General features: G+C 34.5%; 1 protein-coding gene and 1 long non-coding RNA gene across 5 annotated transcripts in view; both read left to right on the forward strand.

The window, feature by feature from the left end:
- LOC141397613 (uncharacterized) overlaps positions 1–13,570 on the forward strand; it is a 74,345-nt gene extending 60,775 nt beyond the window's left edge. Inside the window, exon 2 of the long non-coding RNA XR_012411448.1 lies at positions 13,003–13,570. This is a non-coding gene — a long non-coding RNA (uncharacterized lncRNA). The remainder of the gene's footprint in view (positions 1–13,002) is intronic.
- A 223-nt stretch (positions 13,571–13,793) lies between these two features.
- The window catches only part of Rim (Rab3 interacting molecule), a 282,788-nt gene continuing 270,455 nt past the window's right edge, over positions 13,794–26,126 (forward strand). For all 4 annotated transcript variants that reach the window (XM_073974159.1, XM_073974170.1, XM_073974180.1 and 1 more), the window contains exons 1-2: positions 13,794–14,704; positions 19,927–20,131. In XM_073974159.1, coding sequence (XP_073830260.1) covers positions 14,595–14,704; positions 19,927–20,131 — 315 coding nt within the window. In that variant the 5' untranslated portion in view covers positions 13,794–14,594. The remainder of the gene's footprint in view (positions 14,705–19,926; positions 20,132–26,126) is intronic.

Consider the following 26,126-nt stretch of genomic DNA (forward strand, 5'->3'; position numbering starts at 1 on the left):
TATGCATGCCTTTACTTAAGAATCCCGCTCATAAAGGCAAAGAAAATCCTATTATTGGATATAAATAACAATTCAAAACTTCATCTCCAAATTAAACTTTCAAACTATAACAAAAACTCTAACTTATATATAAAGTGAATACTTAATATATAGCATGCATATATATGTGTGTGTGTTTTGCCTGCTGACATATGTGTGGCACACAAAAATATTTTCATGCCACACCATACCACAATGTTGCAATGCAGTTTTATTTATTATTTATGCATGAACTAGCAGGCAAATACATGTTGAGTAAGTTGTGTGAAAAAATAACACGAAGACAACAGCAGCAACAACAACCACACTCAAGAAACCATATACTACAACAACAACGTTCTATGCATACTTAATATGAAAGCAATTTGCCTCATGCTTTACTTGTCATTTCCCAAGCTGATGGTTGTAGTGAGTGTTGTGGCTCCCACTGTTTGTCACAATGATGTTTCATTTTCACAACGACGTTTTCATGAAGTAAAGACGGCGATGAAGAAGAAACACGCTGGAAAAAGGTCAATTACCCATAGTTTAAATTTCTAAGTTTTTTGTCATCTCCTCCCAAACCATTTCCTAACTACTAACCCCTTTTTGCCAGGAATCTTTATTTTTTTGGCTTCGTTCGCTCGTTCGTTTGGTCATAATTTTGCATGTTTGGCTTATTATGTTTGACTGCTGCTGTTGCTTCGCTGTTCCACGCCAAAGATGATGGCTATGAGTAACAAGCAAAAACTAAGAAGTGGAATAGCAATACACCAGAGTATTGTCAGGGCTATCATAAATATCGATTGACATCTTATGGCTGCTGGCATCATTTTGCCAACAGTCGTCGGTTATAAACTTCAGCTGCTGATGGGGCTGATCTTATTTATCAGTATTCTTAATGTTCGTGTTGTTGTTGTTTGGTTTGGTTTTATTGCTTCGTTATTGGGAACCATGTTCCACTATTATTAGTTTTTTGTTTCTTTTTTTCTCAAAAGATTTATTTTCGTTTTTGTTCCATGAGTTTCTTGGGATACTTTAGAAATTATATAATTTTCTTGTCTTAAGATTTGAATGGATTTTAGCCTTTGTCTTCGTTGTCAAGAAGACAACAGTTTAATTGTGCATCAAATGAAACTCGAGCACATCAGAAGGCCTTTTGCACGAAAAGCTGACAAAGTGGTTAGTTTTTTTTTTGTATAATTTTTTGAGTTCTTTGGTGTGAAAAGAAAGTACATGGCTAAGATAGTGATAATTACCCTATATAATTGGAGGTTTTCTGGAGCATTCTTCTTCTTTTTTTATAATATTGAATGCTGTTAAACAAGTAGATTAGAAATGTAAAGACTTCAAAACAGGGACGTAATCAAGGGGGGGGGGGCTCCCAAAAATGAAAAATGTTAATACACTTTTTCAACATTCTTCTTCAAAAATGTCACATTGGCTCTAGGGGGAAACCAAAATCCGCCCCAACAAAAAACAACGTGGATTTTTAACGAATATTTTTTGAGGGATTATCAGACCTACAAACGTGGATTTTCAAAGAATATTTTTTGAGGGATTATCAGACCTACAAACGTGGATTTTCAAAGCATATTTTTTGAGGGATTATCAGACCTACAAACGTGGATTTTTAAAGAATATTTTTTGAGGTATTATCAGACCTACAAACGTGGATTTTCAAAGCATATTTTTTGAGGGATTATCAGACCTACAAACGTGGATTTTCAAAGAATATTTTTTGAGGGATTATCAGACCTACAAACGTGGATTTTCAAAGCATATTTTTTGAGGGATTATCAGACCTACAAACGTGGATTTTTAAAGAATATTTTTTGAGGGATATCAGACCAACAAACTTGGATTTTTAAAGAATATTTTCTGAGGGATTATCAGATCAACAAACGTGGATTTTTAAAGAATATTTTTTGAGGGATTATCAGACCAACAAACGTGGAAATTTAAAGAATATTTTTTGAGGGATTATTAGACCAACAAACGTGAATAATCTCTCAAAAAATAGAATATTTTTTGAGGGATTATCAGACCAACAAACGTGGATTTTTATAGAATATTTTTTGAGGGATTATCAGACCTACAAACGTGGATTTTCAAAGAATATTTTTTGAGGGATTATCAGACCTACAAACGTGGATTTTCAAAGAATATTTTTTGAGGGATTATAAGACCTACAAACGTGGATTTTTAAAGAATATTTTTTGAGGGATATCCGACCAACAAACTTGAATTTTTAAAGAATATTTTTTGAGAGATTATCAGACCAATAAACGTGGATTTTTAAAGAATATTTTTTGAGAGATTATCAGACCAGCAAACGTGGATTTTTTAAGAATAAATTTTCAGAGATTATCAGACCAGCAAACGTGGATTTTTAAAGAATATATTTTCAGAGATTATCAGACCAATAAACGTGGATTTTTAAAGAATATTTTTTGAGAGATTATCAGACCAATAAACGTGGATTTTTTAAGAATATTTTTTGAGAGATTATCAGACCAATAAACGTGGGTTTTTAAAGAATATTTTTTGAGAGATTATCAGACCAATAAACGTGGATTTTTAAAGAATATTTTTTGAGAGATTATCAGACCAATAAACGTGGATTTTTAAAGAATATTTTTTGAGAGATTATCAGACCAATAAACGTGGATTTTTAAAGAATATTTTTTGAGAGATTATCAGACCAATAAACGTGGATTTTTAAAGAATATTTTTTGAGAGATTATCAGACCAATAAACGTGGATTTTTAAAGAATATTTTTTGAGAGATTATCAGACCAATAAACGTGGATTTTTAAAGAATATTTTTTGAGAGATTATCAGACCAATAAACGTGGATTTTTAAAGAATATTTTTTGAGAGATTATCAGACCAATAAACGTGGATTTTTAAAGAATATTTTTTGAGAGATTATCAGACCAATAAACGTGGATTTTTAAAGAATATTTTTTGAGAGATTATCAGACCAATAAACGTGGATTTTTAAAGAATATTTTTTGAGAGATTATCAGACCAATAAACGTGGATTTTTAAAGAATATTTTTTGAGAGATTATCAGACCAATAAACGTGGATTTTTAAAGAATATTTTTTGAGAGATTATCAGACCAATAAACGTGGATTTTTAAAGAATATTTTTTGAGAGATTATCAGACCAATAAACGTGGATTTTTAAAGAATATTTTTTGAGAGATTATCAGACCAATAAACGTGGATTTTTAAAGAATATTTTTTGAGAGATTATCAGACCAATAAACGTGGATTTTTAAAGAATATTTTTTGAGAGATTATCAGACCAATAAACGTGGATTTTTAAAGAATATTTTTTGAGAGATTATCAGACCAATAAACGTGGATTTTTAAAGAATATTTTTTGAGAGATTATCAGACCAATAAACGTGGATTTTTAAAGAATATTTTTTGAGAGATTATCAGACCAATAAACGTGGATTTTTAAAGAATATTTTTTGAGAGATTATCAGACCAATAAACGTGGATTTTTAAAGAATATTTTTTGAGAGATTATCAGACCAATAAACGTGGATTTTTAAAGAATATTTTTTGAGAGATTATCAGACCAATAAACGTGGATTTTTAAAGAATATTTTTTGAGAGATTATCAGACCAATAAACGTGGATTTTTAAAGAATATTTTTTGAGAGATTATCAGACCAATAAACGTGGATTTTTAAAGAATATTTTTTGAGAGATTATCAGACCAATAAACGTGGATTTTTAAAGAATATTTTTTGAGAGATTATCAGACCAATAAACGTGGATTTTTAAAGAATATTTTTTGAGAGATTATCAGACCAATAAACGTGGATTTTTAAAGAATATTTTTTGAGAGATTATCAGACCAATAAACGTGGATTTTTAAAGAATATTTTTTGAGAGATTATCAGACCAATAAACGTGGATTTTTAAAGAATATTTTTTGAGAGATTATCAGACCAATAAACGTGGATTTTTAAAGAATATTTTTTGAGAGATTATCAGACCAATAAACGTGGATTTTTAAAGAATATTTTTTGAGAGATTATCAGACCAATAAACGTGGATTTTTAAAGAATATTTTTTGAGAGATTATCAGACCAATAAACGTGGATTTTTAAAGAATATTTTTTGAGAGATTATCAGACCAATAAACGTGGATTTTTAAAGAATATTTTTTGAGAGATTATCAGACCAATAAACGTGGATTTTTAAAGAATATTTTTTGAGAGATTATCAGACCAATAAACGTGGATTTTTAAAGAATATTTTTTGAGAGATTATCAGACCAATAAACGTGGATTTTTAAAGAATATTTTTTGAGAGATTATCAGACCAATAAACGTGGATTTTTAAAGAATATTTTTTGAGAGATTATCAGACCAATAAACGTGGATTTTTAAAGAATATTTTTTGAGAGATTATCAGACCAATAAACGTGGATTTTTAAAGAATATTTTTTGAGAGATTATCAGACCAATAAACGTGGATTTTTAAAGAATATTTTTTGAGAGATTATCAGACCAATAAACGTGGATTTTTAAAGAATATTTTTTGAGAGATTATCAGACCAATAAACGTGGATTTTTAAAGAATATTTTTTGAGAGATTATCAGACCAATAAACGTGGATTTTTAAAGAATATTTTTTGAGAGATTATCAGACCAATAAACGTGGATTTTTAAAGAATATTTTTTGAGAGATTATCAGACCAATAAACGTGGATTTTTAAAGAATATTTTTTGAGAGATTATCAGACCAATAAACGTGGATTTTTAAAGAATATTTTTTGAGAGATTATCAGACCAATAAACGTGGATTTTTAAAGAATATTTTTTGAGAGATTATCAGACCAATAAACGTGGATTTTTAAAGAATATTTTTTGAGAGATTATCAGACCAATAAACGTGGATTTTTAAAGAATATTTTTTGAGAGATTATCAGACCAATAAACGTGGATTTTTAAAGAATATTTTTTGAGAGATTATCAGACCAATAAACGTGGATTTTTAAAGAATATTTTTTGAGAGATTATCAGACCAATAAACGTGGATTTTTAAAGAATATTTTTTGAGAGATTATCAGACCAATAAACGTGGATTTTTAAAGAATATTTTTTGAGAGATTATCAGACCAATAAACGTGGATTTTTAAAGAATATTTTTTGAGAGATTATCAGACCAATAAACGTGGATTTTTAAAGAATATTTTTTGAGAGATTATCAGACCAATAAACGTGGATTTTTAAAGAATATTTTTTGAGAGATTATCAGACCAATAAACGTGGATTTTTAAAGAATATTTTTTGAGAGATTATCAGACCAATAAACGTGGATTTTTAAAGAATATTTTTTGAGAGATTATCAGACCAATAAACGTGGATTTTTAAAGAATATTTTTTGAGAGATTATCAGACCAATAAACGTGGATTTTTAAAGAATATTTTTTGAGAGATTATCAGACCAATAAACGTGGATTTTTAAAGAATATTTTTTGAGAGATTATCAGACCAATAAACGTGGATTTTTAAAGAATATTTTTTGAGAGATTATCAGACCAATAAACGTGGATTTTTAAAGAATATTTTTTGAGAGATTATCAGACCAATAAACGTGGATTTTTAAAGAATATTTTTTGAGAGATTATCAGACCAATAAACGTGGATTTTTAAAGAATATTTTTTGAGAGATTATCAGACCAATAAACGTGGATTTTTAAAGAATATTTTTGGGGGTTATAGGACCACAAACGTGGATTTTTAAAGAATATTTTTGAGGGATTATAGGACCACAAACGTGGGTTTTTAAAGAATATTTTTGGGGGTTATAGGACCACAAACGTGGATTTTTAAAGAATATTTTTGAGGGATTATAGGACCACAAACGTGGATTTTTAAAGAATATTTTTTGAGGGATTATCAGCCCAACAAACGTGGATTTTTAAAGAATATTTTCTGAGGGATTATCAGACAATCAAACGTGGATTTTTAAAGCACATTTTTTGAGGGATTATCAGACAATCAAACGTGGATTTTTAAAGCACATTTTTTGATCGATTATCAGACCAACAAACTTGAATTTTAAAAGAATATTTTTTGAGGGATTATCAGACCAACAAACGTGGATTTTTAAAGAATATTTTTGAGGGATTATCAGACAAACAAACGTGGATTTTTAAAGAATATTTTTTGAGGGATTATCAGACCAACAAACGTGGATTTTTAAAGAATATTTTTGAGGGATTATCAGACCAACAAACGTAGATTTTTAAAAAATATTTTTTGAGGGATTATCAGACCAACAAACGTGGATTTCTAAAGAATATTTTTTTTAAGGATTAGCAGACCAAAAAACGTGAATTTATAATGAATATTTTTTTTAAGGATTAGCAGACCAACAAACTTGGATTTCTAAAGAATATTTTTTTTAAGGATTAGCAGACCAACAAACGTGAATTTATAAAGAATATTTTTTTTAAGGATTAGCAGACCAACAAACGTGAATTTATAAAGAATATTTTTTGATCGATTATCAGACCAACAAACTTGAATTTTAAAAGAATATTTTTTGAGGGATTATCAGACCAACAAACGTGGATTTTTAAAGAATATTTTTGAGGGATTATCAGACAAACAAACGTGGATTTTTAAAGAATATTTTTTGAGGGATTATCAGACCAACAAACGTGGATTTTTAAAGAATATTTTTTGATCGATTATCAGACCAACAAACTTGAATTTTAAAACAATATTTGTTGAGGGATTATCAGACCAACAAACGTGGATTTTTAAAGAATATTTTTGAGGGATTATCAGACAAACAAACGTGGATTTTTAAAGAATATTTTTTGAGGGATTATCAGACCAACAAACGTGGATTTTTAAAGAATATTTTTGAGGGATTATCAGACCAACAAACGTGGATTTTTAAAGAATATTTTTGAGGGATTATCAGACCAACAAACGTAGATTTTTAAAAAATATTTTTTGAGGGATTATCAGACCAACAAACGTGGATTTCTAAAGAATATTTATACCCTCAGCCTTTAGGCTAAAGAGGGTATTTACACTTTGATACGACCAAAAATGTGCCTCATAGAAATAATGGTTTTAGACCCCAAGTATGTTTGTACGATATCCGTTTCAGACAATTTTGAGTAGATCTAGCAATGTCCGTCTGTCTGTCTGTCTGTCTGTCTGTCGGTCTGTCTGGCTGGCTGGTGCGCACAATAACTCTCGAACGGATCAATCGATTCGGTTCAAATTATGGGTATCGAAATATTTTGTCCAGATTCGATTTAAGTTCGAAGATGGGCCATATAGGTCCACTCCTTCAGGTACCTCCCCCACAAATCTTCAAAAATTGTCGCAAAACTTGTGCGCACGATAACTCTTGTAGGGAATAACCGATTTAGTCCATACTTTGCACATCGTGTAATTTCTACCAAACTTAGATGAGGTTCCAATATGGACTCAATCGGTCCACTTCTTCGGGTACCTCCCACACAAAATTTCGGAAAAGTTCAGTTTAGGGCCTGGTCTCGAATCATTTTGATTTTTGTTTACGCAAGTTGTATTCGCTGTCCTCTATACGACGCTGTAAGTTTCATTAGGGGCAAGTCCATACTTCCTGAGAAAATAGCCTGAAAGTTACAAAAAACCCTATGACACCGTGTGTAGTGGTTGGAGCGCAAGATAACTCTCGAACGGATTTGCCGATTCGGTCCAAAATTTGGCTTTCGTAATATTTTGTCCAAACTTAGTTCAAGATCAAAGATGGATTATATCGGTCCACTCCTTCCGGTACCTCCCCCACAAAAGTTCGAAAATGTTCTGAAAATTTGTGCGTACGATAACTCTTGAAGGGAGTAACCGATTTGGTCCATACTTTGCACATTATGAAATTTCTATCAGACTTAGATGAAGTTCCAATATGGACTCAATCAGTAAACTCCTTCGAGTACCTCCCACACAAAATTTCGGAAAAGTTCAGTTTAGGACCTGCTCTCGAATCGCCTTGGTTTTTGTTGTAACATCTTGTATTCACTGTCCCCTATATGAAGGTACAAGTTTCCTCAGGGGCAAGTCCATGCTTCCTGAAAAAATAGCTTGAAAGTTGAAAACCAAACCCTATGACTCCATGTTTATGGGTGGAAGCGCAAGATAATTCTCGAACGGAAATGCCGATTCCGGCCAAAACTTGGCCTTCGTAATATTGATTCCAAACATACTTCAAGTTAGTAGATAAGCCATATCGGCCCACTCCTTCAGGTACCTACCCCACAAAAGTTCAAAAATATTCGGAACAATCGTGCGCAAGATAATTCTTGATGGGAGCGACCGATTTGGTCCACACTTTACACATTCTCATAATATCTACCAGATATAGATCAGGTTCGAATATGGACTATATTTGTACACTCCATCCCGTACCTCCCACACAAAATTTGGGATAAGTCCACTTTAAGACCTGCTGTTGAATCACTTTGATTTTTGTTGAAGCAACTTACATTTTTCATTTTTCAGGGGCAAGTCCATACTTCTTGAGAAAACAGCCCGAAGGATGTAAAAACCCCCTATGGCACCCCCATGGTCCATGTCGGTCCATTCCTTTAAGTACCTTTTCCGCAAAAATTTTGAACTTTAATCCTAATCAACATTTTTGTCGGTTCATACGACCAAAATTTTAAAACCCCCAAAATACATAAGTTTTTTGTGAAAAAGTGTTTCAATTTGCACAGGCTGAGGGTATATCTCTGTCGGCAAAGCCGACTGATACTTTTTTACTTGTTTTTTTAAGGATTAGCAGACCAACAAACGTGGATTTTAAAAGAATATTTTTTGAGTGGTTATCAGACCAAGAAACGTGGATTTTTAAAGAATATTTTTGAGGGATTAGAGGACCAGCAAACGTGGATTTTTAAAGAATATTTTTGAGGGATTATAGGACCAGCAAACGTGGATTTTTAAAGAATATTTTTGAGGGATTATAGGTCCAGCAAACGTGGATTTTTAAAGAATATTTTTGAGGGATTATAGGACCAGCAAACGTGGATTTTTAAAGAATATTTTTGAGGGATTATAGGACCAGCAAACGTGGATTTTTAAAGAATATTTTTGAGGGATTATAGGACCAACAAACGTGAATTTTTAAGGGGGGTGAACCAAAATTTTGGGGGGTGGAAAATTCCAATTGGGGATGAAAGCCCTTGGTGAGTATATACAGAACCCCGAAGGACAGATTCGCCGTGAGTCGAACTTTCGCGATATGGACATACAGAACCCTGAAAAGCAGATCCGCCGTGAGTCGAACCTTTGTGTTATGACGGGTTGAATTCTGGGATGGTGACCCATTATTGCAAGCGTAAAAAGTTACGTAACTGAATTTCAAGTGGTTTAAGGGTGCTACTGGGTCAGTATCTGCTAAGTCAAATCGTTTTAAGACGATTTCTGTAGAACATTTAGTGTCTTACTTTTATCCTGCTTTATTGTTTATGTCCTTTTTGTTGAAGAAGGTATAAAAATATACTTTAAAGAAATGGAAAGATACAATTTCAGGGTTAAAATATTAAAAAAAAAACCTCAGCCGATTTGGCTAGGGCATATCACGAAAATAATCTTACGCCGACATAGCACATACTGTCCCAGTAGCACCCTTAAACCACTTGAAATTCAGTTACGTAACTTTTTACGCTTGCAATAATGGGTCACCATCCCAGAATTCAACCCGTCATAACACAAAGGTTCGACTCACGGCGGATCTGCCCTTCAGGGTTCTGTATGTCCACACCAAGGGCTTTCACCTCCAAAAAGAATTTTCCACCCCCCAGGTCATGATCATAATTTTTTTTCACGCACAGAAATGTATCCTCACAAACGTTAAGAAACGGTTCAAAAATACGGTTTTTTTGTTCCAGCACCATAACCGCTTAAAACGTCTAATGCATATTAGTCATATCTGTTTGACAATTTTAATAGCTTTCTAATGATATACATATACGGTTATTCGGTTCATAAAAACCGGATAAAAATTCGGTTTTAATATCAGAATAACCGGTTCCATAATTCGGATATCCGGATATTTATTCCAAAAAATAATGAAATTAACGTGCTTAGCAAAACAAGATAAACTGTTTTAATGACTCCGAGAATTCTAGGTCATCAATAGGTTAACAATAATACATATATTTGAATAAATAGATAGAGGGCTGTCTGAGCAAGATTCGGGTAAAAGTGAAAAACGACCGCTTAAACAAGATCTTATCGATTTTATGTCTTTGGGAACCGTACCTAAAATCTTCCGAGCGACATTTTTGTAGAATATTCCGAAGCGGAAAAATGTCATCTTGTGCCACTTTTATTGCGGTTCTTGAAATAAAGGACGAAAAGCACATTGAAGGAAGCATGTTAGAAGGTCGAAATGTTCTACGAAAAAATCCTCATTTGATTTGACTGAAGACATGTCATCTTAAATACAAGCTTAAACAACAGCGAACATAGATATAACGCTCATTCCAGATGGCTTTTAGGGTCTCCAGCAAAATATTCATCACGCCATATCGCGAAAGTTCGACTCACGGCGAATCTGTCCTTCGGGGTTTTGTATATACTCACCAAGGGTTTTCATCTCAAATAGGAATTTTCCACCCCCCAGACTTTGAGCTCCATTTTGTTGCACAGTGTTATCTGACCAACAAACGAGGATTTTTAAAGAATATGTTTTGAGGGATTATCAGACCAATAAACTTGGATTTTTAAAGAATATTTTTGGGGATTTTCAGACCAAAGCCTATTTTTTGAGGTATTATCAAACCAACAAACTTGAATTTTTAAAGAATATTTTTTGGGGAATTATCAGACCAAAGAATATTTTTTGAGGGATTATCAGACCAACAAACGTGGATTTTTAAAAAAATATTTTTTGAGGGATTATCAGACCAAGAAACGTGTATTTTTAAAGAATATTTTTGAGAGATTATCAGACCAAAAAACGGGGAATTTTTAAAGAATATTTTTGAGAGATTATCAGACCAAAAAACGGGAAATTTTTAAAGATTATTTTTGAGAGATTATCAGACCAAAAAACGGGGAATTTTTAAAGAATATTTTTTTATGATTAGGAGACCTACAAGAGGACATCCCTTTGTGTGTCTTTTCACCATCTTCCTGGAGAAGAGTATACGAGAGATGGATGTAAAAAAACAAAGCAAATAAAAAATAGTTCAATCTGCTACTTTTGGGCTATTTGGTCGACTTTTGTGAATGAATAAAAAGTTAATTTAAATTCATTATTTTTCCCAACGTTTCGTCGGCTTGTTTCCAAAAGTAGCAGATAGTACATAATTACCATTGGTCAACAACAACAAATACAAAAAATAGTTCAATTCGACCGGGCCGAACTTTTATGTTGACAATTTTTGATGGACAAATATTGTGACCACTGGGAATCTCAAATGTCAAATAACAGGTAGTTCGGTCGACAAATGTAGCTAAAATCCTAAAAATACCTTAAATCCGAAGGAACCGTTATATGGGAGCTATACTAAAACATGAAGCTATGTTGAAAATTTTTGATGCAGAACTTTTGTAACCACTGGTAACCTCAAATGTCAAATACTATCTTTTATTTCGGTCAAAAAATGTGGTTAAATCTATAAATAAGCCCCCATATGACTGGCCTACCAATTTTAGATTTGTAGAACGTTTAACTCAACTTTTTTACAGATTTTTATATATGTATATTTTTGGGAAATAGATAACACCATCCCAATAATTTCTGGACATCACATTTCTGGACATTCAAGTAATCCGTAAATTGTATATAGGAACGAATGTTAGTTATTTATTTCCAAACTTAATGTAACAACTTGTAATCACTGCCCTCCAAACGACGGTACAAGTTTTATCAGGGACAAGTCCATACTTCCCGAGAAAATAGCCTGAAAGGTGCAAAAAACCCTATATCACCGCGTGTAATGGTTGGAGCGCAGTATAACTCTCGAACGGATTTGCCGATCCAAAATTTGACCTTTTTAATATTTTGTCCAAACTTAGTTTAAGTTCGAAGATAGGCCATATCGGTCCACTCCTTCATGTACATCCCCCACAAAAGTGTTCTGAAAAATGGTGCGCACAATAACTCTTGAAGGGATTGACCTGTTTGATCCATACTTTACACATCCTAATATGTCTACCAGATATAGATTAGATTCGAATATGGACTATATTTTTCCACTCCATTGGGTACCTCCCACACAAAACTAAGTTCACGTTAACACCTGCTCTTTGTTGAAGCAACTTGCATTCGCTGCCTCCATTACGACGGTAAAAGTTTTTTCAAGGGCAAATCCATACTTCTTGAGAAAACAGCCCGGAAGGTGTAAAAAACCCTATGGACCATATATATTGGCTGGAGAGCACGAACTGGACAACCGATTTGGTCCAAATTTTGGCCTTCTTCATATTTTTTCCAAACTTAGTTTCAGTTCGGAGATATTTAAATAATGGTAATAAAATGCTATGCACGATATCTCTTGAACGGGCTGAGGGTATATCTCTGTCGGGAAAGCTGACTGTTACTTTTTACTTGTTCCTAAGCAAATCCATGCTTTCGGCCATAATGACACAAAAGCCAAAAAAATCCTACAGTGATCAACAAAAATGGCTTTTTGGCACTATAACTATCGTAAGGAGTGACATCTAAAATTAGATCCAGCTCACAGGCGGACTATGTTGGTGTATTCATTTAGGCACTTACATCGCAAAATTACAACACTTTTGCGCTTTAATCCAGTTTAAGGCCATTTCTCGTATCACATGGGTATATACCCTTTCCTATGCGATCCGATAAATGTCTACGTCTCTTCTAAAAATTGTATCCCTACTGAACGTGTGACATTAATTTTTAATGATATTAAAAAAATATATTTTCTAACTATAATTAATTAATTTCATTTTTCCTCTCTTTGCAGATTCACCAAACATATGGGGAATTATTTTTTACCGCAACTGCAAACATTATTTAATATTTTAAAATAAACATTTGCATACAAAATATAACTTTTTCAAATATAAACTCTGCAGCAATGCAAACAACAACAAAAAACGAAACTCAAATACAATAACAAAAAAATCAGTGAAAAGAAAGAGAAAAAAACCCAACAACAAATCAACAGCAAAGGAACTTTAGTTACAAAACAAACAAACAAAAAACGTCATAAAATCCTGCAGGCAATAAAACCGACCGAATAACTACCAACATTCCGAAATCCCATAGCATTCTGTAAATATGGAGGAAACTGCAACCGAACAACTATTCAACGAAAACAAAATTAATTAAAAAAAACTACAACTAATAAATAATAAAACAGAAAAAAAATACAAAAAGGCCACAACAAACAACAACAGTCGCTAAACAAAACTATAAAACAAATATTTTTCTAATATAACAAAAAACTCTATAAAACATAAATTCCATAAATTTAGTCTGTGATTAAACTGAATTCGAATTAAAATTTAATTAAAAATAATAACAAAAAAGATTAAAAATAATACAACTACAACTCAATATATTGGACAAAAGGAAAAAAATTAATAAAAAAAAATCTATAATAAATAATAACTATATACACACATATAAAAAAGAATGAACTATACATTAACTTAAACTAACAAAAGAAAAAACTAGTTTAAATTTAAACAAAAATTAAAAGCTTTAAATACAACATTAAAATATTATATTATTATTTATTTAATATTGAAAATATTAAAAAAAATATACTAAACCAAAAACAAAAAAGAAACTCTTCCATTATTATTTAATATTTAAAAATTAAAAAATATACATACAAGTTATATAATAATAAGAAGAAGCAGAAGGAACATACGATTTCATAAACAACTAATCAATAATCTAACGCACTTAACTTATATAAGTAAGCAAATATATTCTTTTTTTTTATAAAAATAATAAATAAACAAAATAAAACCCAATAAGAAAATAAAAAGAACTACTAATCAACGAAGTAACTAAAGGAGGAAAATCTTAGAAATATATTTATTTTTTCCAAAGATAAAGCTTTAAGCCTTACCATAAAAAAACACAAAACAACACGACAAAAAGCATAAAGAGAAAAGAAAGTAAATGACTCACAACATCTACAATAAAAATAATAAATTTTTAATAAACAAAACATTTAGTTATTGTATAATATCCGAATAGTTACAAGCAAATCTTAAAAAATATACGTAATTAAAAACCAAAAATATATCTTCTCTCCATTTGCCATTGCAAAAATACCACATATATACAACAAAACAACAGTGTCCAAGCAAAATGTCCTTAACAACAAAAACAACAACAATAATAATAAAACAAACATTTGGCTTATAGTTAAAATTATCACCAATAATTGAATTGAAAAGTGGTTAAACAAATTCATAAAATCAATTCACTACAACAACAACATAAGAACAATAAACAGCAGCAACAACAACATATACATTACATTACATTTATCCTGAGATATCGATATTGTGAGAGATCAAATCGTTTCGCACCAACATGGATGACATGCCAGATTTATCTCACCTAACGCCTCACGAACGCATGCAAATCGAAAATGTTCTGAGGCGCCAAAAACAAGAGGAGGAACAGCAAAATGAAATTATGCGGTATGTGTAGATTTATTAACAAGTCTAAAATATCGGTCATTGTGATTTGCCGTAATTAATATATTTTGAACTTTAATGGCATCCCAGCAAGAACTGTCATTGCAAACAAGTACATAATCGGTTTATATAGAACGTGTTAGTAGTCGTAACCACTCACAAGTCAACCAATAAGTCATTACTTTAACAAGGGCATGTGATTCCAAATAAGTAGTTATTCTATGACCACCAGAAGTAGACAAATAAGCTGAAACAAGTAAAAAAATTTCAGTCGGCTTTGCCGACAGAGATATACCCTCAGCCTGTGTATATTTAAGCAATTTCCTAAAAACGTATGTATTTAGGTGTTTTTAAAAATGTTGGGCGTTTGAACCGACAAAAATGTTGATTAGGATTAAAGATCAAAAGTTTTGTTGAAGAGATACTAAAAGGAATGGATCTACATTGACCATTATTGGAGTGGATCTCCAGCCACTACATATGGTGCCATAGGGGGTTTTTCCACCCTTCGGGTTGTTTGCTCAAGGCCAAGTTTTGGACCGAATCAGCAGATCCGTTCAAGAGTTATCTTGCGCACCAACCACCTCACACGGTATCATAGGTGTTTTTTGCAACTTTCATGCTATTTTATCAGGAAGTAAGAACTTGCCGCTAATGAAACTTGTACCGTCGTATAGGGGGCAGTGAATAAAAGTTGCTAAAAGAAAAATCAAAGCGATTCGAGAGATGGCCCTAAACTGAACTTTTCCGAAATTTTGTGTGGGAGGTACCCGAAGGATTGGACTGATTGAGCCCATATTGAAACCTTATCTAAGTCTGATAAAAAGTTCACGATGTGCAAAGTATGGACCAAATCGGTTACTCCCTTCAAGAGTTATCGTGCGCACAAATTTTCCGAACATTTTCGAACTTTTGTGTGGGAGGTACCGGAAGGAGTGGACCGATATAGCCCATCTTCGAACTTAAACTAAGTTTGGGCAAAAAATTACGAAAGCCAAAATTTGAACCAGGATTTATCTTGGTCCCTCTTTCATCTCAAGTGGACACTGACCTCCCCGTGGTGTCACCTGGGGAACTGCCTTTAACACCCGTTAAAGGTAGTGAGCTAACATGTGCCGCGCGTTCTCCCATAAGAACGTTAAAAACTTGGGTTTGGGCGTCGGGCTAGTAACCTCCCCTAGAAAAAACAGCATACTATGAAAAAACGAAAGAAAAGAAAAACAACCCCCTCTAAAGTTGACGAACCCCGCAAACGTTTTAAGGACGAATCTGCACCTAGGATGTTCGCACTCTCTATAGAGAAGGTGCAGTCTTCGCATTGGCAGACGTACTTGAAAAGTACAAGGCCGATATTACTGCCATACAGGAAATACGATGGATTGGGAAAGGCGTCACAACAACACCTAAAGGTGACGCACTGTATTATAGCTGCCATGACGTAAAGCATGAGTTTGGTTGCGGATTTGTAGTTAGTCCGAGACTAAAACATCTGGTATCCAACTTCACTCCAGTGAATGAAAGACTTGCTGCAATTCGAATAAAAGCTAAATTCTTCAACATCAGCTTTATTTGCGCTCATGCTCCCACTGAAGAAAAGGACGAACAGACCAAAGATATATTATACGAGCGCCTAGAAGAAACTTATGACCGTTGCCCTGCCCATGACCATAAAATTATACTAGGCGATTTTAATGCCAAAATTGGAAAGGAGATTATCTTTTACCCAGCAGTCGGGAAATTCAGTCACCACAGTGAAACATCTGACAATGGTATGAGGCTGATAGACTTTGCAGCTGCAAGAAACATGGTAGTTAGCAGTACCAGATTTAAGCATCTCGACATTCATAAGGCACCTGGCTGTCGCCAGATCAAAGGACAAGAAATCAAATTGATCACGTTGTGATAGATGGAAGACATGCATCAAGCGTGTTGGATGTACGATTGTTCCGAGGTGCAAACATAGACTCGGACCACTACCTTGTTGCAGCAAAGGTACGTACCAGATTAAACGTAGCAAACAAAGTGCGAACAAACACAACACGGAAGTTAGACATCGGTAAGCTGCAATCACAACAGATAGCCACAGCATATTCCACTCAACTGGCCCAACTGCTTAATCTAAGCACTCCTCGTCCCGATAACATATCAGGACAATAGCAAAACATTGTCCACTCCATGCAAACAGCCGAAAAATCAGTACTTGGATACCAGAGACTTCCACCAAGGAATCCATGGTATGACCAGGAGTGTCGTGCTGCTACCGAAGAGAAAAATGCGGCATATAGGGCTACTTTACAATCAGTATCAACGCGTAGCGCACGAGAGAGGTATCGGGAGAAAAGGAGAGAGGAGAAACGTCTTTTCCGCAGGAAAAAAAGAGAGATGGAAAAGCGGGAGTGTGAACAAATCGAGATTTAAAGGAGACAGAATGAAGTAATATTCTACCAAAGAGTGAAACATCGATCTGATGGCTTTGGAACTGGCACATCCTCCTGTAGAGACCAGCAAGGTAATCTGGTAACTGATACAGATAGTGTGCTAAGGATATGGAAAGAGTATTTTTCCAAACTGTTGGTATCCAATAGTAGCGAAGTCGACGAAGATAACACAGATCCAATCCTAGAAGATGGTATTGAATGTATACCACCCGGCCAAGAAGAGGTAAAGACAGCAATCAAGAATAATAAGGCAGCAGGAGCTGATGTCCTGCCAGCCGCGCTGTTTAAAACCGGAGGCGACACGCTGATAAGGTGTATGCATCAGCTAGTTAGCTCTATCTGGCAGGAAGAACGCGTACCCGACGATTGGAACCAGAGCATCCTGTGCATAAGAAAGGAGATAAGACTTTATGCTCCAACTATAGGGGCATAAGTCTTCTCCCTATCGCCTACAAGATAGTGTCAGGGATATTGTGCGAACCACTAAAGCCAATGGTCAACGAAATAAATGGACCATACCAATGCGGCTTCAGACCTGGCAAGTCCACCATTGACCAGGTACTTACCCTGCGAAAAATCCTGGAGAAGACCCAAAAGATGCAGATCGACACCTACCACCTTTTTGTCGATTATAAAGCAGCCTTCGACGTTCAAAGGTATTCCAAGCAATGTATGAATTTGGTATCCCCGCAAAGCTCATTCGGCTTTGTAAAATGACTAACTGACACAAGATCTTCTGTTAAAATCGGAAAGAACCTCTCCGAAGAGTTTTGTACCAAAAGAGGTTTCAAGCAAGGTGACAGCCTTTCGTGTGATATTTTCAACATCCTGCTAGAAAAGGTTATACGAGAGGCCAACGTCAAAAGAAGTGGCACAATCTACACCAATAGCCACATGTTACTTGCTTATGCTGATGATATAGACATCATGGGACGATCAGTAAAAGAAGTAACCGATACCTTTATGAAGGTCGAATGAGAATCTCCTAAAGTGGGTCTGGCGGTAAACGGTGAGAAGACCAAGCTGATGGTGAAGGGAGTAACTCCTGCTATGGTGACATTTGCGGTATTAATCCTAAAAAAATACTTAAATAGCTGTTTCATGAATGAAACTCATAGTGAAGTTTTATGTAGAATTTTTAATCTTTGACACTTTTCACCTAGAACCAAGTTTCATATTACTTTCATGTATTAACTAGAAAAAAGAAAGAAAAAAAAATTTCATAAAAAAATTGGGAAACATTTACATATTTTTTCAGCAAAATTGATACTGCTATTTTTATGATATATAATGTAAATAGACATTTCCTTTCTTTGATGGCCCATAGTGAAATTTGACGAATATTATTTTTGTCTTTGACGTCATCTCTCTAAAATTATGTTTTGTGGGACAATTTTGAATAAACTCAGATGAAGTCCGACTTAAACCCTAAAACGTGTTTTTCATTTTTAGAGATTTCTGGCACATTCACAATTTTGTAGAATATTTAGATTTGATATGATTGCATTTTAAAGGAGTTTTTGAACGATTTTCGAAAAAAGGACCAAAAAGACCCCTTTGATGAACCGCATGAGGGTTAAAATTTTTAACAAAAATATTGCCTACATCCTCCTCTATGAAGTTGCCAAAGACGCTATATACCTAAAATGCAATGATTCCATAATATCTTAACTCGAATATTTACAAAAGACTAGAAATGTGCGGTACTTGCCCCGCCTACTTTGGTTACTTTCCCTAAACTTTCTGTAAACTTTAAAAACACCGATACATGTGTCTCATACTTTTAGCTCTACTTTCATAATCTAAACGGTTTTTCCCATCATTTTGAAAAAAAATGAATTTTGTTGCACAGTGTTATAAAATAACTGAAGAGCACGATAACTTACGTATTGAGTATACGATTTGGCCGAAACATTGAACATCGTAAAATTTCTTTCAAGGGTACATCAAGTTCCAAAAACTGTTTACATCGGACAACAATTTCGGGTACCTCGATTACAAAAGATTAAAACTTAAAGTTTTGTTCAAGGATCGTTTTGGAAGTTTTGCAGAAGGTGGTCCTTGTTATCCTGTTTGCAGCAATATGATGTTTTTTGTGGACACATGATTCATGCTTCCTAACATTATGGCTAAAAAATTATAAAAAAAACCTACGTTGACCAATTAAAATGTCTGATTGATAACTATCGAAAGGTATGACTCCCAAAAACAGATTCAGTTCCATAACGGACTCTGACGGTCCATTCCTTCAAGTACCTCCGAAATGTCCAACCTTTGCACTTTAATCCACTTTATGGATTTAATAGTTGCGATCATAACTTCAACACAATATTCTTTTGCTACGGCAAATTAATACTTGCTGAGATATGGGCCCGAAATATGCTTGATTTAACTGAATTTTTGTGTTGGAGGCGTATGAAGAAGTGGGCTGGCCTTCATAAATTTGGTTGTATTTACTTTAATTGAGCAGTGTAATCAATCACCGAAAATTGATTTTATAATAACCAGGGAAATCCTCTGGGCAAAAAATTGTCATAATAGGTCCATCTTTTGGTGGTTGCCCCCAAAAAAAGAACTTTAATTTAACACTTATTGTAATAAATAATCCAAAGTCATTATAGGAATTGGCTTTTTCGGTAGTTTGGGTAGGTGGTGGTGGTAAAAGTGGTCTTACACATTCTTCTCAACCATTTAATATACTTCTTTAATACTAGAAATTTACTTTTAATGATACATAAGTTTGTGTAAATTTTTAATAGCATCATTATATTTTTTCATTTATTTTAGACGAAAACAAGATGAGGTCATATCACTGGAAATGCAAATCCGACAGCGTTCAGAACAGCAGAAAAAAGCTGGCATCGAACTTGAGGCAACATGTCATATTTGTCTTAAGACCAAGTTTGCTGATGGTGTTGGACACATTTGTCATTATTGCAATACAAGATGCTGTGCAAGATGCGGCGGCAAAGTGACACTGCGCAGCAATAAGGTAAGTTCAGAATTAAAAATTAATCAATTTTGATATAACATTATAAAAGTGTTGAAGGTTAAATTTTTTTAAAAGGTTGTAAATATTATTGCCTTTAAGTAATAAATGAATTTAAAGCATCACCATGTGTCATGATTTGATTTAAATAACCGTTTATTAATAACCTGCTACTTACATATATATTTTTAATTTTTTTTTTAAATAATATCAATAGTTAGTTATTTTTTTCATTTCGTGCTATGTCACAAAAAAGTGTCCTTCGCAAGGACTTACAGGTCCATAGTAAGTTTTGCCAAAAAATGTGGAGAGAACACAGAATTACATGGTGGCTTTTTAGTCCTTTATGATGTGGGCTAGAATCTCTATTGTGTTGTGTGTTGTTTTAAAATAACCTTCAGGATATATTACTTTCTTGTTGTTCACAACGAAAAAAACACAAAACAGGACATACACACAATCACACACTTACTTGCCCACTTACAATATGCATATTTATACACTTACATTTGTTACGTATGAAGTGTGTGTATGTGCCTGGTTTTGTTGTGTATGGATATAAATAAGGCTAAGAGAAAGAACAAAAAAATCCCACAATGGAGATAATTGAGTAGATAAAGTTACGCAGTTAACAATTTTTCAAAAAAATAGCCCAACACCAGCAGGAAAAAGAACAACAACAAGAACAACGATAGCTGCAAACGAAGATTGCCACAAACAAAACTGGCTGACAATCATTGTTGTCGAGTATCTCGAGGATTTGCGTAGACTCATGATAGGATATTTGGCGTCAATTCGAACATATTTCAAATTTCTGTTTCATTGCGTAGTCACATGGCAAAGAAATCAGTATTTGGCTTAAGTGCCCCCCACACACACATACATACATATTTATATTTACATATAGTCATATATCATTGCTGTATTTGTTTTTGTTGCAATAGGTTTAAATCTTAAGTTTCGTTTTGTGAAGTAAACGAAAACATTACACAAAGGGATGATAAAAAAGTTCAAGAAAGGCAGAGAAAGGAAAGTTGTAAACATTTTTGAGTCCAGTTTCCTAAAGTGGGCCAGTTTTGACACGTACTAAAAATATTAGACCAAATATTTTTGATCCTTAAAAAAACCTTAAAAAATAACTTTAAATAACACTATGCAACACTGAAAATGCAAACAACTTTTAGTAAGCATTTTTTGAAAGTACATATTGAGGCCACAAAAACCCTAGTAGTGTTTTGTCCTGTCAGATGCAGTTCGGATTTTATGGCCTCATCTAAACCGGGCTAAAACCACAGTTTTTTGCATTTATCGGGCCTTTATCTCAAAAATGATTAGGAATTTGGCTTTGCTGTCTTTGGCAATATTGTAGCCCTAAACCAGAACTTATCTTTTGAACAGACCACATAAGAAGAACTCCATCTAGAGCATCAAAATTGATAAAATATAGAACATTTTACATAATTGCTGAAATTCTTGTCAGTATCAGCTAAACTGTTGGCAGTTCAACCAAGTAATCTTTTGCAAAAATCTTTCAAATAAAGTTCTCAACAATTCTTCAGAACATTCTGAAACTCTAAAATGCTTACTTCATGTTGTTTCAGAGGTATTTTGCTCTATATCTTTTACAACACGTATTTCAAACACAGTTCACACCAACAGTTTATTCTCGCATTTCGGATTTCACACATTATTAATATATTTATTAAATTGTCCTTAAAAAAAATATACTGAAAACAACGTGATAGAGGCATTTCACAACAATGGCATGTTCTGAAGAGTTGTAAATTACAGTCCAGGGAATATTCTTCCATAAGAAAACATTAAGAAAAAATTAACGGTTTTGGATATATGGTCCAATTAGGGTTTTTGTCGTTTGGATCTGTACTTTCGGAAAATCCTAAGCTCAAATTGTTTGAACAAGATTACCTTAAAAATGTTGCACAGTGTAAGTAAAGGTTCTGTTTTACAGATATTCTTATATCCTCAGGCTATGATTTAAATAGAATCAATGAAAAAGTCGTTATGTCCGACAAGGGTGAACTTTATCTTCAAATATATGACCAGATTTTTTACTTTTTACAATTATCGTCAAGCTTATATGAGTTTTTAATTAGTGGATTCTCGCGGTAGACGCCAGCGCCAGTACCTTCTTCCATCTTGGACCCGTCTGTGTAAATTGCCAGACCGTCCAGAGGAGATATGCACTCAGCCCATGCGTCTCTGCTTGGGAAGATAACAGTTAAGGAGTCAAACTTGAATGAGGTAGGCATATAATCGCTTGCGCAACCACTGTCACCTAACTCAGTCGACTACCAACTAGTTTTAGGACATTCGAGTGTCCAAAGTGTGAACCACGCCAACACCCTGACTCCTGGAATCTAAAAGCAGTTCTCGCCGCCTGAAACTGGATTAGGATGTCCAGAGGTTGGAGATCCAGGATGACGTTTAAAGCAGCTTGAGGAGTGCTTTTAATCGATCCGGTAATCAGTAGTGACGCGGTTATTTGTACACTTGATAATTTGGAAAGTAACGCTTTGTTCCCAAGAGCTTGACACCAGACCAGTCCACCATAGGTAAGTATGGGCAGGACCACGGTTACATACAGCCAGTGTATGATCTGAGGTCTCAATCCCCAGTTCTTACAGGAATAGAGTGGCATGAGTCCTTTCTTCGTTCGCTCCTCTACGTTTCTTTTCCATGACAAGCGATGGTCCAGAATAGTGCCGAGGTATTTAGCTTCCGTAGAAAGTTCCAGGGCCACCCCGTCCAGGACTGGAGGCTCGAAATTGGGAATATTGCGTTTCTTAGTGAATAGTTCAAGCTCTGTTTTTTTCAGGTTTACTCCCAGACCGTTGTTCTGGGCCCAGTTTGCAAGTTGTACTAAGGCTCTTTGCATGAGCTCAGACAGGGTTGGCAGGAATTTGCCACTTATCAGCACAACCACATCATCAGCACAAGCAACCACCTTGATGTTCAGCCGGTCGAAGCACACAAGTATATCATTTATTACCAGAAGCCATAGCAGGGTGTGAGAGAACTGCTCCCTGCGGAGTTCCTCTGTTAAAAGATTTCCTCATAAATCCATTCCACAAGGATGGAGGAAATGCTTGTGTTGCTGAGAGCATTGTGAATTGATTTAAGCTTCACGTTATTGAAAGCCCACTCTATATCGAGGAAGGCCGGATAGGTGATTGGACAAGAGTCCACATAGCTCGTCAGAAGTGTTTTGGTTAGGGAATCTACAGCTCTCTCAACCTCTTCGACAGTATGGAGAGTGTTACTTCCACTTCCACATAGTTTTGAGGCCGTCAGAGCTTCGAATTTACCCCAATCCGTCCTCCTGGGATTTCTATGAGGGTTCTGTGTTACCCCAAGTATAGAGATTTGAAATAGTATCATCCTGTGATCCGAAAAGGAGCACTTTTCTTATACTTTCCAATTCTCTACATCGGAGTCGTCCATGTTGGTCAGGGTTATGCCAATGACTTCCCCCCTTAATTTATTTTGAAACGTGGGAGTGTTACCCCTATTACAGATTCTTAGATTATTTTTAAAATAAAATTGAAAATGCACTCACCTCTGGCGTTTGTGTCACTGCTTCCACAGTGGATGTGGTGGGCATTGGCATCACATCCAAGGACGACCCAGCCTATGCTCCCTAGTTCATCCACTAGATCCTGAATGACCTTGCCTGGTGGTTCGGGGTCTTCGTAAGGCAGGTAAATTAGGTTAATATTATTTTTAGCAACTATACATGTCCTCACCTTGTCCCCATTTGAGGCATCGAAAACTGAATAGTTCTTGCCGCTAAGCCCACTCATCTTATTTTTATATAAATAAGGTTCCTGGACTAGGGCTATATCGATTTCTTGAGTCGAGAGGTTTTTCAGTAGTTCAGCAGCAGCAGCTTTGCAATGATGCAGGTTTATCTGAACAAAGCTAAGCTTTTGCCGCTTCCTACCTACTGGTGCTTTGGTGGGATTCGGAAACATAATCGTCCTAATCCAAAATTCAGCACCCCTCCTCGACTCCTTAGAAAGTCCTCTCCGGACTTGTCCGTGGCGAATTTTATGACCAGTCCGTCGTTCTTCTTAAAGGAAGGAGCTTACACCTGGGAAGTTTTTGCGGATTCTGAAACTGCAGTGTTCATAGATGAGAAAAATCAAAAAACTAAAAAAAATCGCCGGAGGGCTTTTTAAATAAATCGCGGACAAAGTTCACACTTTTAGGGGATTTTTAAGTTTTAACGATTTTGGGTGAAAATCGCAAGTCCTATGGAAGTGAAGCTAAAGAAAATCTTGTAGCAGTGAAAATTCTGTACATGATTGACCTTCGTGATATTTTCGTAGGTTTTACCGTTTTTGAGATATAGAAGTTCAAATTGGGACAATGCACTGACTGTATCGCCTCCTTACAAAACAATGCTATGACTACAATTTCCCAACTTAAACTTATATATCTCAAAATTGGTAAAACCTAGGAAAAAATTACGAAAGTCAGTCTTGTAAAGAATTTTCACAGCTATAAGATTTTCTCTGGTTCCATTTCGATAAGACTTGCCATTCCCAAGCAAAATCGTGAAAACCTAACAAAAAAACCTAAAAATGAGACCTAAACTTCAATATCTCAAAAATGGTAAAACCTATGAACAAATTTTTTCTTTAGCCCCATTTAGATGGGACTTACCGTTCTTAAGCAAAATAGTGAAAATCCAAGAAACCCCTAAAAATGTGGACTTTGCGATTTTCTCTTGTTTTTTGATTTTTGTCATTTACAAACATAGCTATTTCAGAATCCGCAAAAAACTTCCTAGGTATAAGCGGCTTTCATTTAAAGATAGTTATAGCACACGTGCATGATATTGGTTGGTTGGTAAGGAGACGATACTGTCAGTGGGACCTTTTCACACGTCCGTGAAGTTAAGAACTGTCCCTCATCGGAGGGTTAAAATATTTGATCGTAGGATTTTTAGAGCTTTTTTATTACTGTGCCAGGAAGCAAAGACATGGCCACAGAAGTTCATTCGGTTAAAATGTCAAAAAGATCCTCTAGACATGCACTTAACATTTTTGAACTTTTGTGGGGGACGCACCCGAGGGTACTGTCAGATATATACATTCTTTGATCGTGATGTGCGTTTGAAAAAAATTGGATATCCAATTCGTTAGTTATCGTGTTCGCCAGCAGTTTTAGATGAGTTTAGATGAGGCAGGATGTAAATTAGATCCGTTAATATGTTCAAGAGTTATCATCAGCCATCCACAGAGAGTTGAACGTAACGAACAGCCTAAAGGCTGAAATACTTGTTTCTTTCAGACAATTTTTAAGTGTTCTCTTTAAAATTGGAAACTAATAAATATAAAATAAATCTCCCCATCGATCACGGGCAGTGGGTTAATTACTACAACAGCTTACAATAAAACACCAACAATGAGTGGCACATGTAAATATTTTCGATATTGCATTGAAAATGTTGCCAAAAAAATAAGAAGAATGAACGACGAACGAAATGAGTCCATAATGTTTTGTTCATCATTCAATTTCTTATCTCATTTCCTTCGACACAGAATTATATTCAATTCATTGTTGTTTAAACAAGAAGGAGAAGGCGAAGAAGAAGAGGAAGATGATGACGAAGTACAGGAAGAAGAAGCTGAACAACAACAGTTATTGGCTCTTTGATAGCAAATGACCTAATTTCAATGCATTGTTGTTGTTTTCTGTTCTCGAACAACGAACAAAAGTTCATACTCCCAAACCAATATTATTTCAGTCCATGTCAAGTCACTCACCTCCCTACACCCCTTTGCTTTATCATCCAACTTTTATTTAAATATCAATGCCAATTTTATGGTAATGTTAAGAAACCTCATTGAAAATTGGCCAGTTCAAAAATGTAGCTCGTTTTTTTCTTCTCAGCGAAAACAAACAAAAAATACATGAAATAAGAAATGAAGCTGAAATTGCAAATGAATTTTAGATGTCGATACTACGTATT

This window comes from Musca autumnalis, unplaced genomic scaffold (assembly GCF_047663935.1).
Source record: "Musca autumnalis isolate F117 unplaced genomic scaffold, ASM4766393v1 scaffold_1, whole genome shotgun sequence".
NCBI classification, from domain to species: Eukaryota; Metazoa; Arthropoda; class Insecta; order Diptera; family Muscidae; genus Musca; species Musca autumnalis.